General features: G+C 41.0%; 1 protein-coding gene across 6 annotated transcripts in view; it reads right to left on the reverse strand.

The window, feature by feature from the left end:
• Positions 1-14,426, reverse strand: part of LOC131219338 (uncharacterized) — a 64,961-nt gene that overhangs the window by 19,443 nt on the left and 31,092 nt on the right. For 5 of the 6 annotated variants that reach the window (XM_058214425.1, XM_058214423.1, XM_058214421.1 and 2 more), the window contains 3 exons: positions 14,152-14,367; positions 12,937-13,140; positions 12,545-12,748 (listed from right to left, as the gene is read on the reverse strand). In XM_058214425.1, coding sequence (XP_058070408.1) covers positions 12,545-12,748; positions 12,937-13,140; positions 14,152-14,367 — 624 coding nt within the window. The remainder of the gene's footprint in view (positions 1-12,544; positions 12,749-12,936; positions 13,141-14,151; positions 14,368-14,426) is intronic. The other variant, XM_058214422.1, reaches the window with a different exon arrangement.

A 14,426-nucleotide genomic window follows, 5' to 3' on the forward strand; every position in this document is an offset into this window, starting at 1 on the left:
TTTCCTGCTCACCAACCATGCAAAAGCCGCAATCTTTGGGAGAGTGTCATAGCCTCACACGAAAGTAGAAGGGCATGGGCTTTTGACCACAACCTCAAGGGCGAGGACACTATAAAAGGTTAACAGAGAACTTGCCCGACTTATCTAGATTACAGATGGAGTCTATTGTCCTTAGCACCAAGCAGACTCCATGAAGCTTTTCTGCTGCCCTTAAGAATTCCTCTAACTCTTCTTCGGATAAGTTTCTTCTAAAAAGGAGACCACACCAAAATTTCACCCACAACTGAGAAGCAATCGGCCACAAAAGACTTAGCATCCGAAGCTATCTGCACCAATCTAGGGAATTTGACACGAAGGGGTCTGTCACCGAGCCAAACGCCATCCCAAAAGAGCACCCTTTCCCCATTTCCTACTACAAAATCCACCCCCTTATTAAAGCTCTCTTTCACACCATCAATGGCCTTCCAAATACCCGAGGCTCTATAAGGAGAGGAGGCCTTAACCCACCATCCCCCTTGTTCAACCCCATATTTAGAAGTGAGCACCCTTCTCCAAAGGCTCTCTTCCTCCAACCAAAACCTCCAAAGCCATTACCCAAAAGCACCTTATTGATCACCTCCAACCTCCTCATCCCTGCACTTCCTTCCCAAATCTGCCTACACACCTCATCCCATTTTAGGAGATGAAATATACATGGTAATGATTACTATCTTGTCTCAATAGAGTTTAGGAACCAACATTCCTATCATGAAGAATCTAGCAACCTCTAAAAGACAACAATTTTCCCACTCAGCAGCAACATTCTGTTGTGCTGTACGTGAACAAGAAGTTTGTCCTTCTACACCATGCTCACGAAAGTAAGTCCATTACTCATGGGATAGATACTCCTTAGCAAAGTCTGTTACTCATGGGATAGATATTCCTTAGCAAAGTCTGTTACTCATGGGATAGATATTCCTTAGCATTGTTGATTGGAAAATTTTAATTTTAGTGCCAAACTGAGGAAACGCCATCTTATGGAATGTTTTGGCAATGGAACTTCATCGCTACTTCTCATTAGATAAAACCATGTAAATCACAAGTGATCATTAATAAACAAAATGATATATCTGTAACCAAAGATTGAGGTAAGTGGGGCAGGTCCCCGCACGTCATAATGAATTAAAATCAAAAGAATTTAAACTATATTTATTGCTTGGAGGAAAGAAAGTTCTGCAATGTGGAAATTACACAATTGACAAACTTCATAGTGGAAATTAAAACATTAGCAATTTTCTTTGAAAATAACGACTTAAGAGATTTTAAAGACAAATGACCCAATCATGTAGGCCACAAATTAACATGCTCTTTATTATTCATAACCGACTTAAAAACCAAAGCAGTGGAGATTTCCTAGTGTCAAACATGTACAATCCATGATCTTTAATTGCTTTATGAGGGCATTAATAAGCAACAAATTAGATGGAAACATAGGAAAATGAATCACAGATGGTAAAAACAATGACTGAGAGATCCTTCTCAAGAAACAACAGAATATGAAATGAAATTATCCTCCTTACTAGTCATATGGTTCAAAGCACTGGAGTCAATGACCCATGACGTGGACAGACAGGATTGAGACTGAAATGCATGATTAGCAGTAGTATGTCTACCTAGTTGCTCGCTCACTGTTTAAACAGGGTAGTAGGAGGCTTTAAGATTAGCTTCTTTTTTTCTTTTTCTTTTTTTTGAAAGATAACGATAGATGTATTAAAGGAAAAGCTAGGAAAATACAGAAAAGGGAGGAGAGTCTGCTGAGGAAGCAGACTCTGCTAAACTCCTAAAAAGCGAAGGTCGAAGTCCTTCATAAAAGAAACATTTACAGCCCATTCAAAAAGAAGACCCTTTGCCTTAGAGGAAACTGTCTCTGCTGAATTGGAGATGTTCCTAAAGCATCTCCCGTTTCTTTCGTCCCAAACAGACCACCATATTGCCAGGATAGCCATTCTCCATAGACTCGTTCTTTTCTTTCCTACCCTAACCCCATGCCAGGCTGACAGAAGATTATCTACCGAACCAGCAATACGCCAACTGATTCTGAAACGCTGACAAAAATCAGACCAGATTTTCTCAATGAAGGGACAATGGATGAGTCAGTGGTCGACCGATTCTTCATCCTTCATGCAACATAAGCAAATGTTGACTATCTGCATTCCCCTTTTTCTCAAATTGTCCAATGTAAGGATCTTCTTCGTGCCAACCAACCAGCAAAAGCATATAATTTTTGGAGGAGCCGAATATTTCCAAATGTAAGAAGTGGCTATGCCGGCCATAGCAGCTATAGAATGGAGCTGGGAGTAGAGCGATTTAACAGAGAATTTGCTGGACTTATCCAGTCTCCAGATAAGACTGTCTGCGGTTAGCTGGTTAGTCATTGCTTTGTAGATGCAAAGGATAAGGTCCACGTACTCGTTGATCTCCTAATCTTGGAGATTTCTTCTACATTTTACGTTCCATTCAATCTTGCCAGCAGAAACAGAGTAACATTCAGCGATGGAGACTGCTTTGTTAGGAGCAAGGAGGAAGACCCACCCATAGGTCTTCCCAAAACCGAATGTCGTCACCCTTTCCTAACTCGTACCCGATAACTTTGAGAACTGTCTTTTTCATACGAAGAATGCCCCTCCAAAGATATGATGCCCTGTAGTAGGAAGACTCTCTTGTCCACCACCCACCCTGAGATGAACCATACTTACTTTTGATAATGGTATTCCAAAGAGATCCTCCTTCGGTCCCTAACCTCCATATCCACTTGCATAGGAGGGCCTGATTCATGGTCTTAAGGTCTTTGACCCCTGTGCCGCCTTCTTGGAAATGTTTGCACACCTCTTTCCAATCAAGTAGGTGAAATTTCTTCTTATCCTCCTTACCAAACCAGAGAAAATCGCGTCTTAATTTGTCAATAGTTGCCAAAACGGAAGATGGGCATCTATATAAAGACATGAAGTACGGAAGCAAGTTGGAAAGCGCTACCTTAATGAGAGTAAGACGGCCTCCCAAAGAAAGGTAGCAACATTTCCACCTGGCAAGATATTTCTCAAATCTGTTAGAGATCTTATCCCATAGAGGCTTTGGGGGCGGTCCTAAACAAAGAGGAAGCCCCACAAAGGTGGTTGGGAAGGCAGCTGGAGAGCAACCGAAGGACACCGCGTAGCTGTTTAGCTCCTCTTCTTCCATGTTAACCCCAAACATCTTAGATTTGGCCAAATTAACTCTCGACCCAGACACAGCCTCAAAGCACCGGATCACTGTGCACAGATTATTAATCTTGTCCAAGGACACTTCAGAGAAAATCAAGGTATCATCCACAAACTGTATGTGAGAAATCGGGTTAGGCATACCTGGCATTGTAATACCTCGAAGAATACCCTCTTCTTGGCATTTGTGTAACATTCTTGATAGAGCCTCCCCCACAACAACAAAAAGGAACGGAGATAAGGGGTCGCCTTGACGCAGTCCTCTCGAACTTTTAAAGAAGCCTTTTGGGGATCCGTTGAGAAGAATAGAGAAATGAGCCAAGCCGATGCATTCTCCCATCCATCCTCTCCACTTTGCGCCGAAACCCATACGTTTTAACATATATTGGAGAAAGCCCCAATCCATGTGGTCGTAGGCTTTTTCGATGTCCAGGTTGCAAAAAATACTCTTCAATCTTGATCTGTGACTAGAGTGAAGACATTCATTAGCTATGAGCAGGCAGTCACTATCTGTCTACCCTGAATAAACGCACTTTGATTGGCCGAAATAATCTTCCCCATGACTTTCTTTAATCGAGAGGTTAAGGCTTTGGCTAAGATTTTGTACGGCCCCCCGATTAAGTTGATAGGTCCGAAGTCTGTAAACGAAGCTGCACCCATGACTTTTGGGATGAGGGCGATGAAAGATGCCCCGAGACCTATAGAAAGTCTACCTCTATTATGAAATTCGTGAACAAAAGCCATGACGTCAGGGCTACTTGAAGTTCACTAAGATTAGCTAATTGTTTATGAAGTTCATTAATAGTCTGATCTTTTGTATCTGGCGTAGAGCTACTTGAAGTATGCACATTATGAGCTTGTTCCCCTCAACTGTGACATTGTTGCCGACACTTCTCAATTCCGATCGCAATTAAGGATTCAAATCCAAGCACTGCTCTTGAACATGTCTTCTTCTAGAATAAGTGCAACGAAGTTAGAGCCTGTTTGTTAACACTTTAAAAAAAAAAAAACAAAAAATCCCAGAATGCGGAACTCAAAAAGCGTTCCGCATTAAGTGTTGTTTGTTAACGCAGAACGTGGAAAGCGCTCCGTGATTTTTGCAGAATTTTTTCGGTGAGGGAGGTGTGGCTTAATGGTGAATACGGAATGTGTTCCGTGGATCCTTTTTTTAAAAATAAAAATAAAATTGCTTCCAAAGATTCTCTCCGAAATAGATTGCATGATAAACAACCCAATTTTTAACTTGTAGAACTTCTTTGGGCCCCACCATGATTTGTGTTAGATCCACACTGCCCATCAACTTTTTTAGATCATTCTAGAGCATGAGCACAAAAAATAAGGCACATCCAAAGCTCAAGCGGACCACACAACAGAAAGCGGCGGGAATTGAATGACTACCGTTCAAACCTTCTTAGGGTCCCCTATGAGGTTTATTTGCCATCTAACATCTTCATAATGTCATACAGACCTAGATGAAGGAAAACCACAAATATTAGTTTGTTCAGAGCCTCCTATGGCCCCGAGAAGTTTTCAATAGTAGGCGCCCAATTCTAACTGTTTCCTGTAGTGTGGCCCACTTGAGTTTTGGATCCACTTCATTTTTTGTTTCTTGTCCTAAAATAAGCTTGCAAAACGAATGCACATGGTGGATTTTCTACAAACATCATAATGGAGCCCACCTAGAATCCCAATTCCCAACACAGGAAGTTTGCGCAAAAGGCTTTAGTAGGAAATCCATGTTGGATTGCATATGATGATGCCAATAGTGGAAGTGGATTGCATGGTGTGCCACACACATCCGACCTGATGTCACCAAGTTATGTGGGGCCCACCATGACTGTGTTATATCAAAATTGTCCATCCATTTTGCAAGATCATTTTAGTGCACAAAACCAAAAAAGAGGCAGATCCAAATCTCAAGTGGACCACACCACAAGAAAACAGTGGTGATTGAACACTCACCATTAAAAACTTCCTACGGCCCACTGTAATGTTTATTTACCATCCAACCTTTTGATTAGGTCACATGGACCTGGATGAAGGGAAATATCAACTTGATCAGAGCCTTCTGTGGGGCCAAGAAATTTTCAACGGTGGGCGCCCAATTCTCACTGTTTCCTGTAGTGTGGCCCACTTGAGCCTTAGAACTGCCTCATTTTTGTCTTATGCCCCAAAATAATATGTAAAAAAGTATGGATAGTGTGGATAAAACATATACGTCACAGTAGGCCCCATAGAACCCATGACAGAACCGTCCGTCTCAAGGTTGGTGTGGGCGCAGCTTCGATGGATCCTGGATCCGAACAGAAGAGGATTAGGTGTTATTAGGGAAATACCAACTTACCACAGGAAACAATTGTGATTGAATCCCCACCATTAAAAACTTCAAGGGGGGGCAACAAAATGTTTATTTGCCATCCAACCTGTTGATAAGGTCACAAAGACCTGGATGAAGAGACCACACAAATATCAGCTTGGTCCAAAACGTTTGTGGCTCAGGAGAAGTTTTTAATGGTCGATTACCATTGTTTTTTGTATTATGGTCCACCTGAGATTTGGATTTGCTTCTTTAGGATCATACCCTAAAATGATTTTTCAAAATAGATGGATGGCATGGATATAAGGGACATACATCATGGTGGGCCCCATAGTCACGAATCCCACCCACATCTCCAAACAGGAGACAAGGCCAAATGCGTCAAATTAACAGATTTTAGACATTTCAGACGTTTCTTAACAAACAGGTTGTTTCAGATTCCGTACTTAATTTTCAGACTTCAGCACTTCTTTCAGCCTATTACCAAACAAGTTTTCAGACTTCAAATTCAGATTTCATATTTTGGCTTCAGAATTCAGATTTAACAAACAGCCCCCCTAATCTCTGTCAATGAATATATGGGAAGGATGAGTGTGTCCTATGCCTGAAGCCCCCCTCCCCCCGAGATGGTCTGGACCCTATAGCAAAAGCGGATCTCTCTTGAAAAGTAGAGCTCTGTCCACCAGATGTAGCTCGTTGACTAGCTCCTGCTCTGATATAGGATGAGCTAATTCTAGAGATTTTAAGCACTCTACAAAGAACTTCCACACAGAGTAGCTTGAAATTAGAATGGAGACCAGCAAGAAATTCAAATATTCTACATTGCTCTACTTATCCAGAGGCTATAGGTTGGCAATGATCTAACTCTTCCCAATGCAGTTACATCGCAGCAATATATCCAACTATGGACAACCCTTCTTGTTGCATATTTGTTTTCTCATGGTGCAGTTGATAAACACATGTCAGACCATCCTCTTGACAGTATGCCTTGGCAACAGTGTCCCATATCTCTTCTATTATTTTCAAAAACAATAAACATTGGCTAACATTTGACTGCAGCCTGCATGGAGTGAACCCTGACATTACTGTCAAATTCTTACTTTCACAATCGTTATGGGATAGATCATCTGCTGCGGGCTCCTTTTGATTTATTTATTTATTTATTTTTGACTGGTTGCAAAAGGCTCCTTATTATGTGTCATATAATCCCAATTTGCTTGAAATGAACATTTTTTATGACCGGGACCACTCCAAGTAATTCTTTCCATCAAGGTTTACTGCGGTGATCATCAACCCAGGATGTTGATCAGGTTGACTCGTCTCCATTAACACATACTGTAGACCCAATACACCAAAGCAATTTAAAGACAAAAACAAGTCAAATCATCAATGTTTATTGTAGATGGCCCAGACCTAGAGACCCGCAGTATATCCATGCGCCCATCCGGCATTGCTCGTAAACCTAGTTGAGCTATCAGTGGTTGCAAGTAATCCAAGCTAGACTATTGTTGTTGCTGGTGGATGGATTAGACCATCAGTGGTCACTGGTGTTGGGAATTTTAGAAACACGGCTAAAACTTAAACTTTGAAAAATATTCCATACTTTAAAACTTTGAAACAAATGATAACTTAATTTGTGTCGTCTGATTGTTGCAGAATGTTGATGCCCCTCTTCCAAATTCAGGAAGTTTCTCCCGATCTATCCCAGAAAAGAGGTGAGTGGAAGGTGCATCGTGCTCGGGTTAGGGCTGGATGTTCGCACATAGAGAGTTGCCCAAAGTGGGCACCACATATGTGGACGTGTGATGGAGGAAGGGGGGAAAGTGCAGAGAGAGCTCTCTTCTCTTCTTTCTCTCTCATTGGACGTTCTGGAGGGTGGGCAACCAAGGATCTCTCTCACTCTACCCCCTATAAGATATCTATTTATGTTAGGGTTTTAGAGGCGAGAACTGATTATGGAGCTCCACATCTTTGGTATGCCCTACACTATCAAATAGTTTATATGCATGCCTCATCCATACACACAAATTGACCAAGTCCCTCCACTAACTAGTCACATCCACCGTTGACCAAAAACCTATGGCAATCTAAGAGGTGGACCACAAGATCTCAACCATCGGATATCCATCAACCACGATAAAACAATTTTAACGGTTAAAGCAAAAAATCAACAATTTAAAATCTTCGATTAAACATTTAAAACCTTTTTAGCGCTAAGTCCAATTAGAAAAACACTTGATGAGATCTACGCCACAAATAAGTCCCCCAAGGTATGTGCACCTGATCATAGTCATAGGTCAGTCACTAATGTAACTTCGCTCGATGAGCTAAAGCACACAATACTAGGACTAGGGAGTCTAGACATGACCTCAAGTCCAAGGACTAGCCAAAGTTGGTATATGATCAAGTCAATCCAACTCAGGAATGAAGGGTCTCTAGTCCAAAGACTTAATGAGATCCTCTAATGTAAATGCTTTGCCAAGTTCAACCACAAGGACATGCATACTGTGAACACTCTCCCATGTGGGGAGGGCCTAGGCACCAACATCTTATTGAGCTGAATGGTGGCAACATTCCATCCCAACTTGCAGCGGTTCCCTCATACATGATGAGCAATATACCTTTCATGGATTGCAATATCCCACTGGGGTCATGGAATTTAAGGATTTAAGGTATTGCTCATCGATAGTCCAGGTTTCCCACTCTTTTAATTATGGCATTAAGATGCAAACAAAACAAACATGGTCATATATGCATGATTGTCGAAATCATTATCAGCTTTCCAAGCACACTGCAACAACAACGGGTGCTAGTAGGTGGATTGTCAGTGGTTGTCAGTGGTCACTTGTGGTTGCAGGTGGACCATTGGTGGTCATTGGTGGCTGGTGGTGGGTTGTTAGTGATCACCGACTGGACCACTGGTAGAAAAGAAAAGGTAAAAATGAATGGAGAAGGAAGAAGAAAAAAGATGAGGGATTAGGGAAGATTTATCACTTTCCCCACTCTTATACCCATATAAGAGTCATGGTAGAGAATATAAGAGGAGAATGGAGAGAAGAGGAGAGGGATTAGATACTCCAAAAGTTGCCTCTCCCTTTAGCCCTTATTTTATAATGCATTAACACTAACACCATATGGTACCCACAAACACTAACACCATATGGTACCCACATGAGTACTCAATACCATGCACACACAGTCTCCTATATCACACCCAAACAATCTCAAACAAGCTCATACTAAAATTTGCTTCACATTTTTTAAGAAAAGAAACATAACCCTAAGTATTTTCTAATTGAACTAACTAAAACCATCATTTAATAATCATAAATAATAGTGAGGGGGCTATTTTTGCTTCTTCATGTAACTTGGATACTGCTTTTGAGTGCCCAAGCAACTTAAAATTTTGACCTTGAAATGACTCAACTAGGTTGACATGGTTTCAATTAGCACCAATACAAATTGTACGTACAACTCACAACTCATATTGACCCAACATAGCTTAGTCATACTTATTTGTACCGATCAAGTCATTTGATATGAATTGATGCATCATCCACGCCACCCGACCATTTGATTGAGGCCCAGGTTGATCCTTATTGATTTTAATTGTGTAACTAGGCCCATCCAAGGTTTCAGATTGCACGTTTAGCCCAGATTAGGCACATCCAAGGGTCCATGAATCATATCAGGTCCCTAACTGTCCAGAATTCAATACTAAACTTCTAGACCAAGTCAAGGGTCCAAAATAAGTTGGTTGATTATATCAACAGGTCAAGGAATTTAATGGCATATCAAGGCATCAAGACCAATTCAACTCTCTCTTGGACTATGGGACCAACATGTCGCATCGGATAGCTTTAATTGAAGACGCTTGGACTTTGGAGCCCAGTAGACCAGCCATATAGCAATATTAGCCATATATAACAATCTCACAGCCTCTTTGGAACATTTTTACTGATCATGCCCCAGAAAGTCCATATGATTGAAACATATGGAGTTCTAGCCCCTTTATATGAATCATGAATCACGAACACTAGTCGGGCCTGAAAAAAGGCATAATATGGTTGCCAATATGATCTGTGTAAGTCCCACCAATCCCTACTGGCCCTATATTCCACAACGAACTTCTGTCAAAGTTCAGCTTTCACCAACAAACTTCTGCCAAAGTTCAGCTTTCACCAACCAATGGGAGGGGACAGCCATCTATTATTTGGCATTGACAGACCCCCAAGAATGATAACCTCCTTCCAATTTTATCTTAACATTCACATAGAGATGCCGTACAGCTTCTTGTCAGCTTTGCTCCAAACAATAATGTAGTTAACAGATTCGTCAAATGACTTTTTTTCCACTAAAATTTTTCCCTCAGAAGATTCTGATGTAGCTTTCCAGCCAAATACACCAGAAAACCACATGAATTGCTCTCTTCCACAGCAAACAACCAATAGGAGTTCTTTGATTGATGGATGTAAACTGGAAATGGGTGGCTAATCAATATCTAACTTGTACTCATTTTGGATGCATTCTTCTATATCTTTTTCTAAGTTTTCTACGAAATCAGAAACCACTTGTAATTTACAATGTGAATCAATTCGATCACAACTGCAATTTATGATACAATTTTAATTTCCAAACATTGGTTAAAAGAAACAAAAGGTGAATCAAAACCCAACCGACGTCAAGCATAATATTATATCACCCACTGGTTGAATTGCAAACTGATCATGATCTCATTTTTTCTGAATCAAAACCCCCAACACCGGGGTCATAATTTTCTCAGGGAACAGCACCAGCATTGAGCAGTTTCACCATGCAGCTCTCATCAGCTGTCCTAAAAGACCACATCCAAGGGGAGTTTTGACATTTGCATTCTCATGCATGACAATTTGAGACACATTTTGACACTTTGATTGAAACACGTGAATGCTTCCCCACTCCTTGCCACTTCTGCTTAAGGTCCACCGATCTAAAACCCACATGTGAAATACTCCACATCAGCATCATCTTCCCCAATCTCCCCTTCTGTTCACACAGCCCCTTTCATAAAGCATTAGTCCCTTTCTTCGACCAGATTGCTAGAGCATCTCCGCTCTGGTAGTTCCTCTCTGCCTTTTCATCATATCGTACTTCGTGTTAACTCAACCATCTCCTTCTGGATGGTGCTTTTTATCAATTGCCAGACCTCCTAAATAGCAGCTAATGGATTATGGATCACAGCACTTGGCACCAGGTGTGGATCGGGATACCATACAGATTCACCCATATGGCTGATATGTCCTCCACGGTGAAGACCTCCCAATGAAGCAACCTTCTAAGAGGACCTTGGAAGAATTTCTCTACCGAACAAGAGCTAATGGACCACAACACTGAGTAGCAACAGGCGTGGATTGGAATGCCATACCCTCATGTCTCATCCATGGTGAAGACCTCATACTGAAGCATCCTTATGAGAGACCTTGGAAGCCCCCGCAACACTTATTGACTTCTCCAATCGACACCTAAGTCATGGATTGGGATGCAATACCTTCATGTCTCATCCATGGTGATGTCTGTTGAAGTGATAAAGTCCCTCAATATACATTGATACACCACACTCTGACAGCTTAAGCTTTTGGAGTAAATGGTTGTTTGACATGGTATCAGAGCGGAAGGTCCTATGTTCGAATCTCGAGAGCAGCAAATATGCCTTGCTAATATATTATTCTCCCACGAGGGATCAGGAAAATCAGGTCCGGCCCAGGGACCGGGAAATTAAGCCCGGCCTATTTATGGCGTGAGTGTCCCTCCACCTTCGTCAATATGTTCCCGTGCGGAGTTCCCACCTCGCACGTGCGGGGGGGTGTTGAAGTGATAAAGTCCCTCAATATACATTGATACACCACACTTGTCCTCATACTGAAGCATAAGCTTTTGGAGTAAATGGTTGTTTGACAATGTCCTCATACTGAAGCATCCTTATAAGAAGACCTTGGAAGCCCTTGCAACACTTCATCGACTACTCCAATTGACACCTAAGTCAATCTGTATTTTTGATTCATTAAGGTGCTTGATAGTTGGGTTGATGGATTTGCCTTCACACCTGATTCCTAAAAATATCAAGATCTCCGTTGTAGCAATGTGTTTGCTAGACACGAGCCAGATCAAGCTCTTTTTTTTAACATATTTTGGCTCATCAGCTCCACTGATGTCATCTCCCTACCAAAAAACCCATAACATTTCCATCTCGTTCACACTTGTCTTTCTTCTCACAAGCTAATGTCGTCTCCCTACCAAACACCCCATAAAATTTCCATCTCGTTCACACTTGTCTTTCTTCTCACAAGCTAATGTCGTCTCCCTACCAAACACCCCATAACATTTCCATCTCGTTCACACTTGTCTTTCTTCTCACAAGCTAATGTCGTCTCCCTACCAAACACCCCATAACATATCCATCTCGTTCCCCTACTACAAGGGGATTTTTTGTGCCCATAGATGGTGGCTCGCATTGCTAGCTATAACTCGGTCAATCTGACTGGAAATGAATAGTCGAGCTTACTGAAATTAGAGTAGCTCTGCAATCAGGTCCTCATGAATTTGTCTGTATGGTTGCCCTGAGTTGTTTCGGGGCTGGGTTTCTGGGTGAGGGTTGTATTTTTCTCTTCTTTTCTTTTTTCTTTTCTGACTTTTGTTTTTCTTCTACTTCTTTGTGCGTGCGTGCGTGTGTTTTTTTTTTTTTTTTTTTTTGTTGGGGGGGGGGGGGGGGGAGGGTTGCATCATATATATATATGATCCAAAGGAATGAAAGAATGCATGAGAAACAAGTTTCTTTGGCTAAAATAAAACACAACCCGAAAGCATGCAGTGAAACACATTGGACAATGTCTTCATGAATCACAAAGAAAGCATGCATGCAACATGGAGTGTGTGTACTGACATGGGTGTGTACTTACAAGCTAACCCAAAAAAAAAAAACAGCAATCCATCTCCATAGAGAGCTAAAAGTTACCTGAAGAATCAAAACTTTCGATTCATTGTCAGAGAGAGAAGAAACATAAAAACTTAACAAGTGCTCAAGAAGACATTTCCTCATAAAAATTTGAGCATCGTCGTCTAATTTCAAGCCCGCATATAACAAGCGAAGAATCCACAAACGCTCTGTTTTGAAATGGACAGAACTACTCCCGAACAAAGTATAAAATAATGGAATACTCTGCAAAAAGAAGCCAATAGACATTAGAATGAAGTCAAGCTTTGTGCCATAACATCAAGCATGTAAGATCACCACATTAAGGTAAGCGGTTCGACCCACGCTTGACCACCAAACAAATAGATAAACACATGATCAATATAAATGAAGAGAGTTGTGGTGAATCAATTTGCTCAAAAGCATAGGAATACCTTTAAATCAACTCGAGGAGAACGCATTAAAAATTTACTAATGGTCTGGTAATGATCATGTGAAGGATCCAACAAAATGAAGGATGCTTCCGCAACAAAAATAGCCATCGGGGAAGGAATTTTCTGCCAAGGCTCCACTATCCCATTTTGCAAATATGTTAAAAGAAGCCGAAGACGTAATCCATCCTTGATGTTTCGACAATTCTGTATTGAAAAGTTCAGGTCAAGTACGAGTTCCACACAGAAAATGATAATGCGAAGATAGCATGCAAAACAACTAACCATTTCCACACTGATATAAAAAGGAAATTACAGGGGGAAAAATACTCTAGTTTCATAGATACCAAGCCGTTAGGAAACAAAGAAAGAAAAAGCCAGAATAACTTAGAGGCTAGAGCGCAAAGTACAATGACAAGTACCAATACCAGAAACAAAAACAGTGACCACACACTAACACGCTTTCTCATTTCTGAAAGAAAATCATTAACTTTTTAGTGAAAGAAGACATAATAGCACACGGCTATCAATTCTTTGAATCTCTAGAGGCTAAGGACCCAAGCCCTCATGTTTAGGTTGTCATAGCTTGCCAAGGGCTGCAAGATTATCAATTCGGTTGTCCTTGAAGCCCCAGAAGGACATAAAATTTATCAATTCAATTAGATCATAAATGATGACCACAAGTTTGACCAATGACATTCTATCACCACTGTCCTAGTGAGCAAACTTTTATCACTATGTGTAAAGGTAGTAGCTTTCCTTTCCAAGCTATTTGGGGTCCGCTTAACAGATCCTGTTTCACCTATCAATCCTATACAAGGAACTATCCTCACTAAGTGGTCATCAAGCCTTCATATCCCTTCCTACTACTCCATACATATGTACATGCAAATTTATGCACACACACATGCGCATACATAAAATGCATGTGTATGCATGCACATACAATCACATTCATGGTTCGGAATGACCAAACACTAGTGCACTATTATATTTAAAGGATAGAAATATTTCTCAACACCTTACCCAAGACATCTAATTAATAAAAAGAAAGAAAGAAAAAAGAAATTAGTGTATGTTACAAATGAGTCCGCAAGGATAATACACATAATTCCGCAAGGATAATACACATGTTGACTCCAAGAATGTGAGTTCGTTACATGTAAGCTATCTCAACGAAACAGAGCAAGGTAACAATGAAACAGAGCAAGGTAATACCTCCAAGGATTTCTTAAATCTGCCAAGGGCCTCGTAACCTAATTTCCGTATTCCTTCATCTGGGGAAGATAGGCTAACAAATGCAACTGCAAGTAGGCCTAGTCCAGCAAATTCCACAGGTTCAATGTAACCCATCGACAGACCATGAATTGAGAAGCGCAAGATAAAAGCAGGATCATATCGTTGAATCCTTCCTGCACTTGCAGATGGAGTCTGCTGCACATATTCATCAAGGTGTTAAGTTGAGAATGTGACTAATAAATATAAGCAAAGAA

This window comes from Magnolia sinica, chromosome 11, assembly GCF_029962835.1.
Source record: "Magnolia sinica isolate HGM2019 chromosome 11, MsV1, whole genome shotgun sequence".
Classification (NCBI taxonomy): Eukaryota; Viridiplantae; Streptophyta; class Magnoliopsida; order Magnoliales; family Magnoliaceae; genus Magnolia; species Magnolia sinica.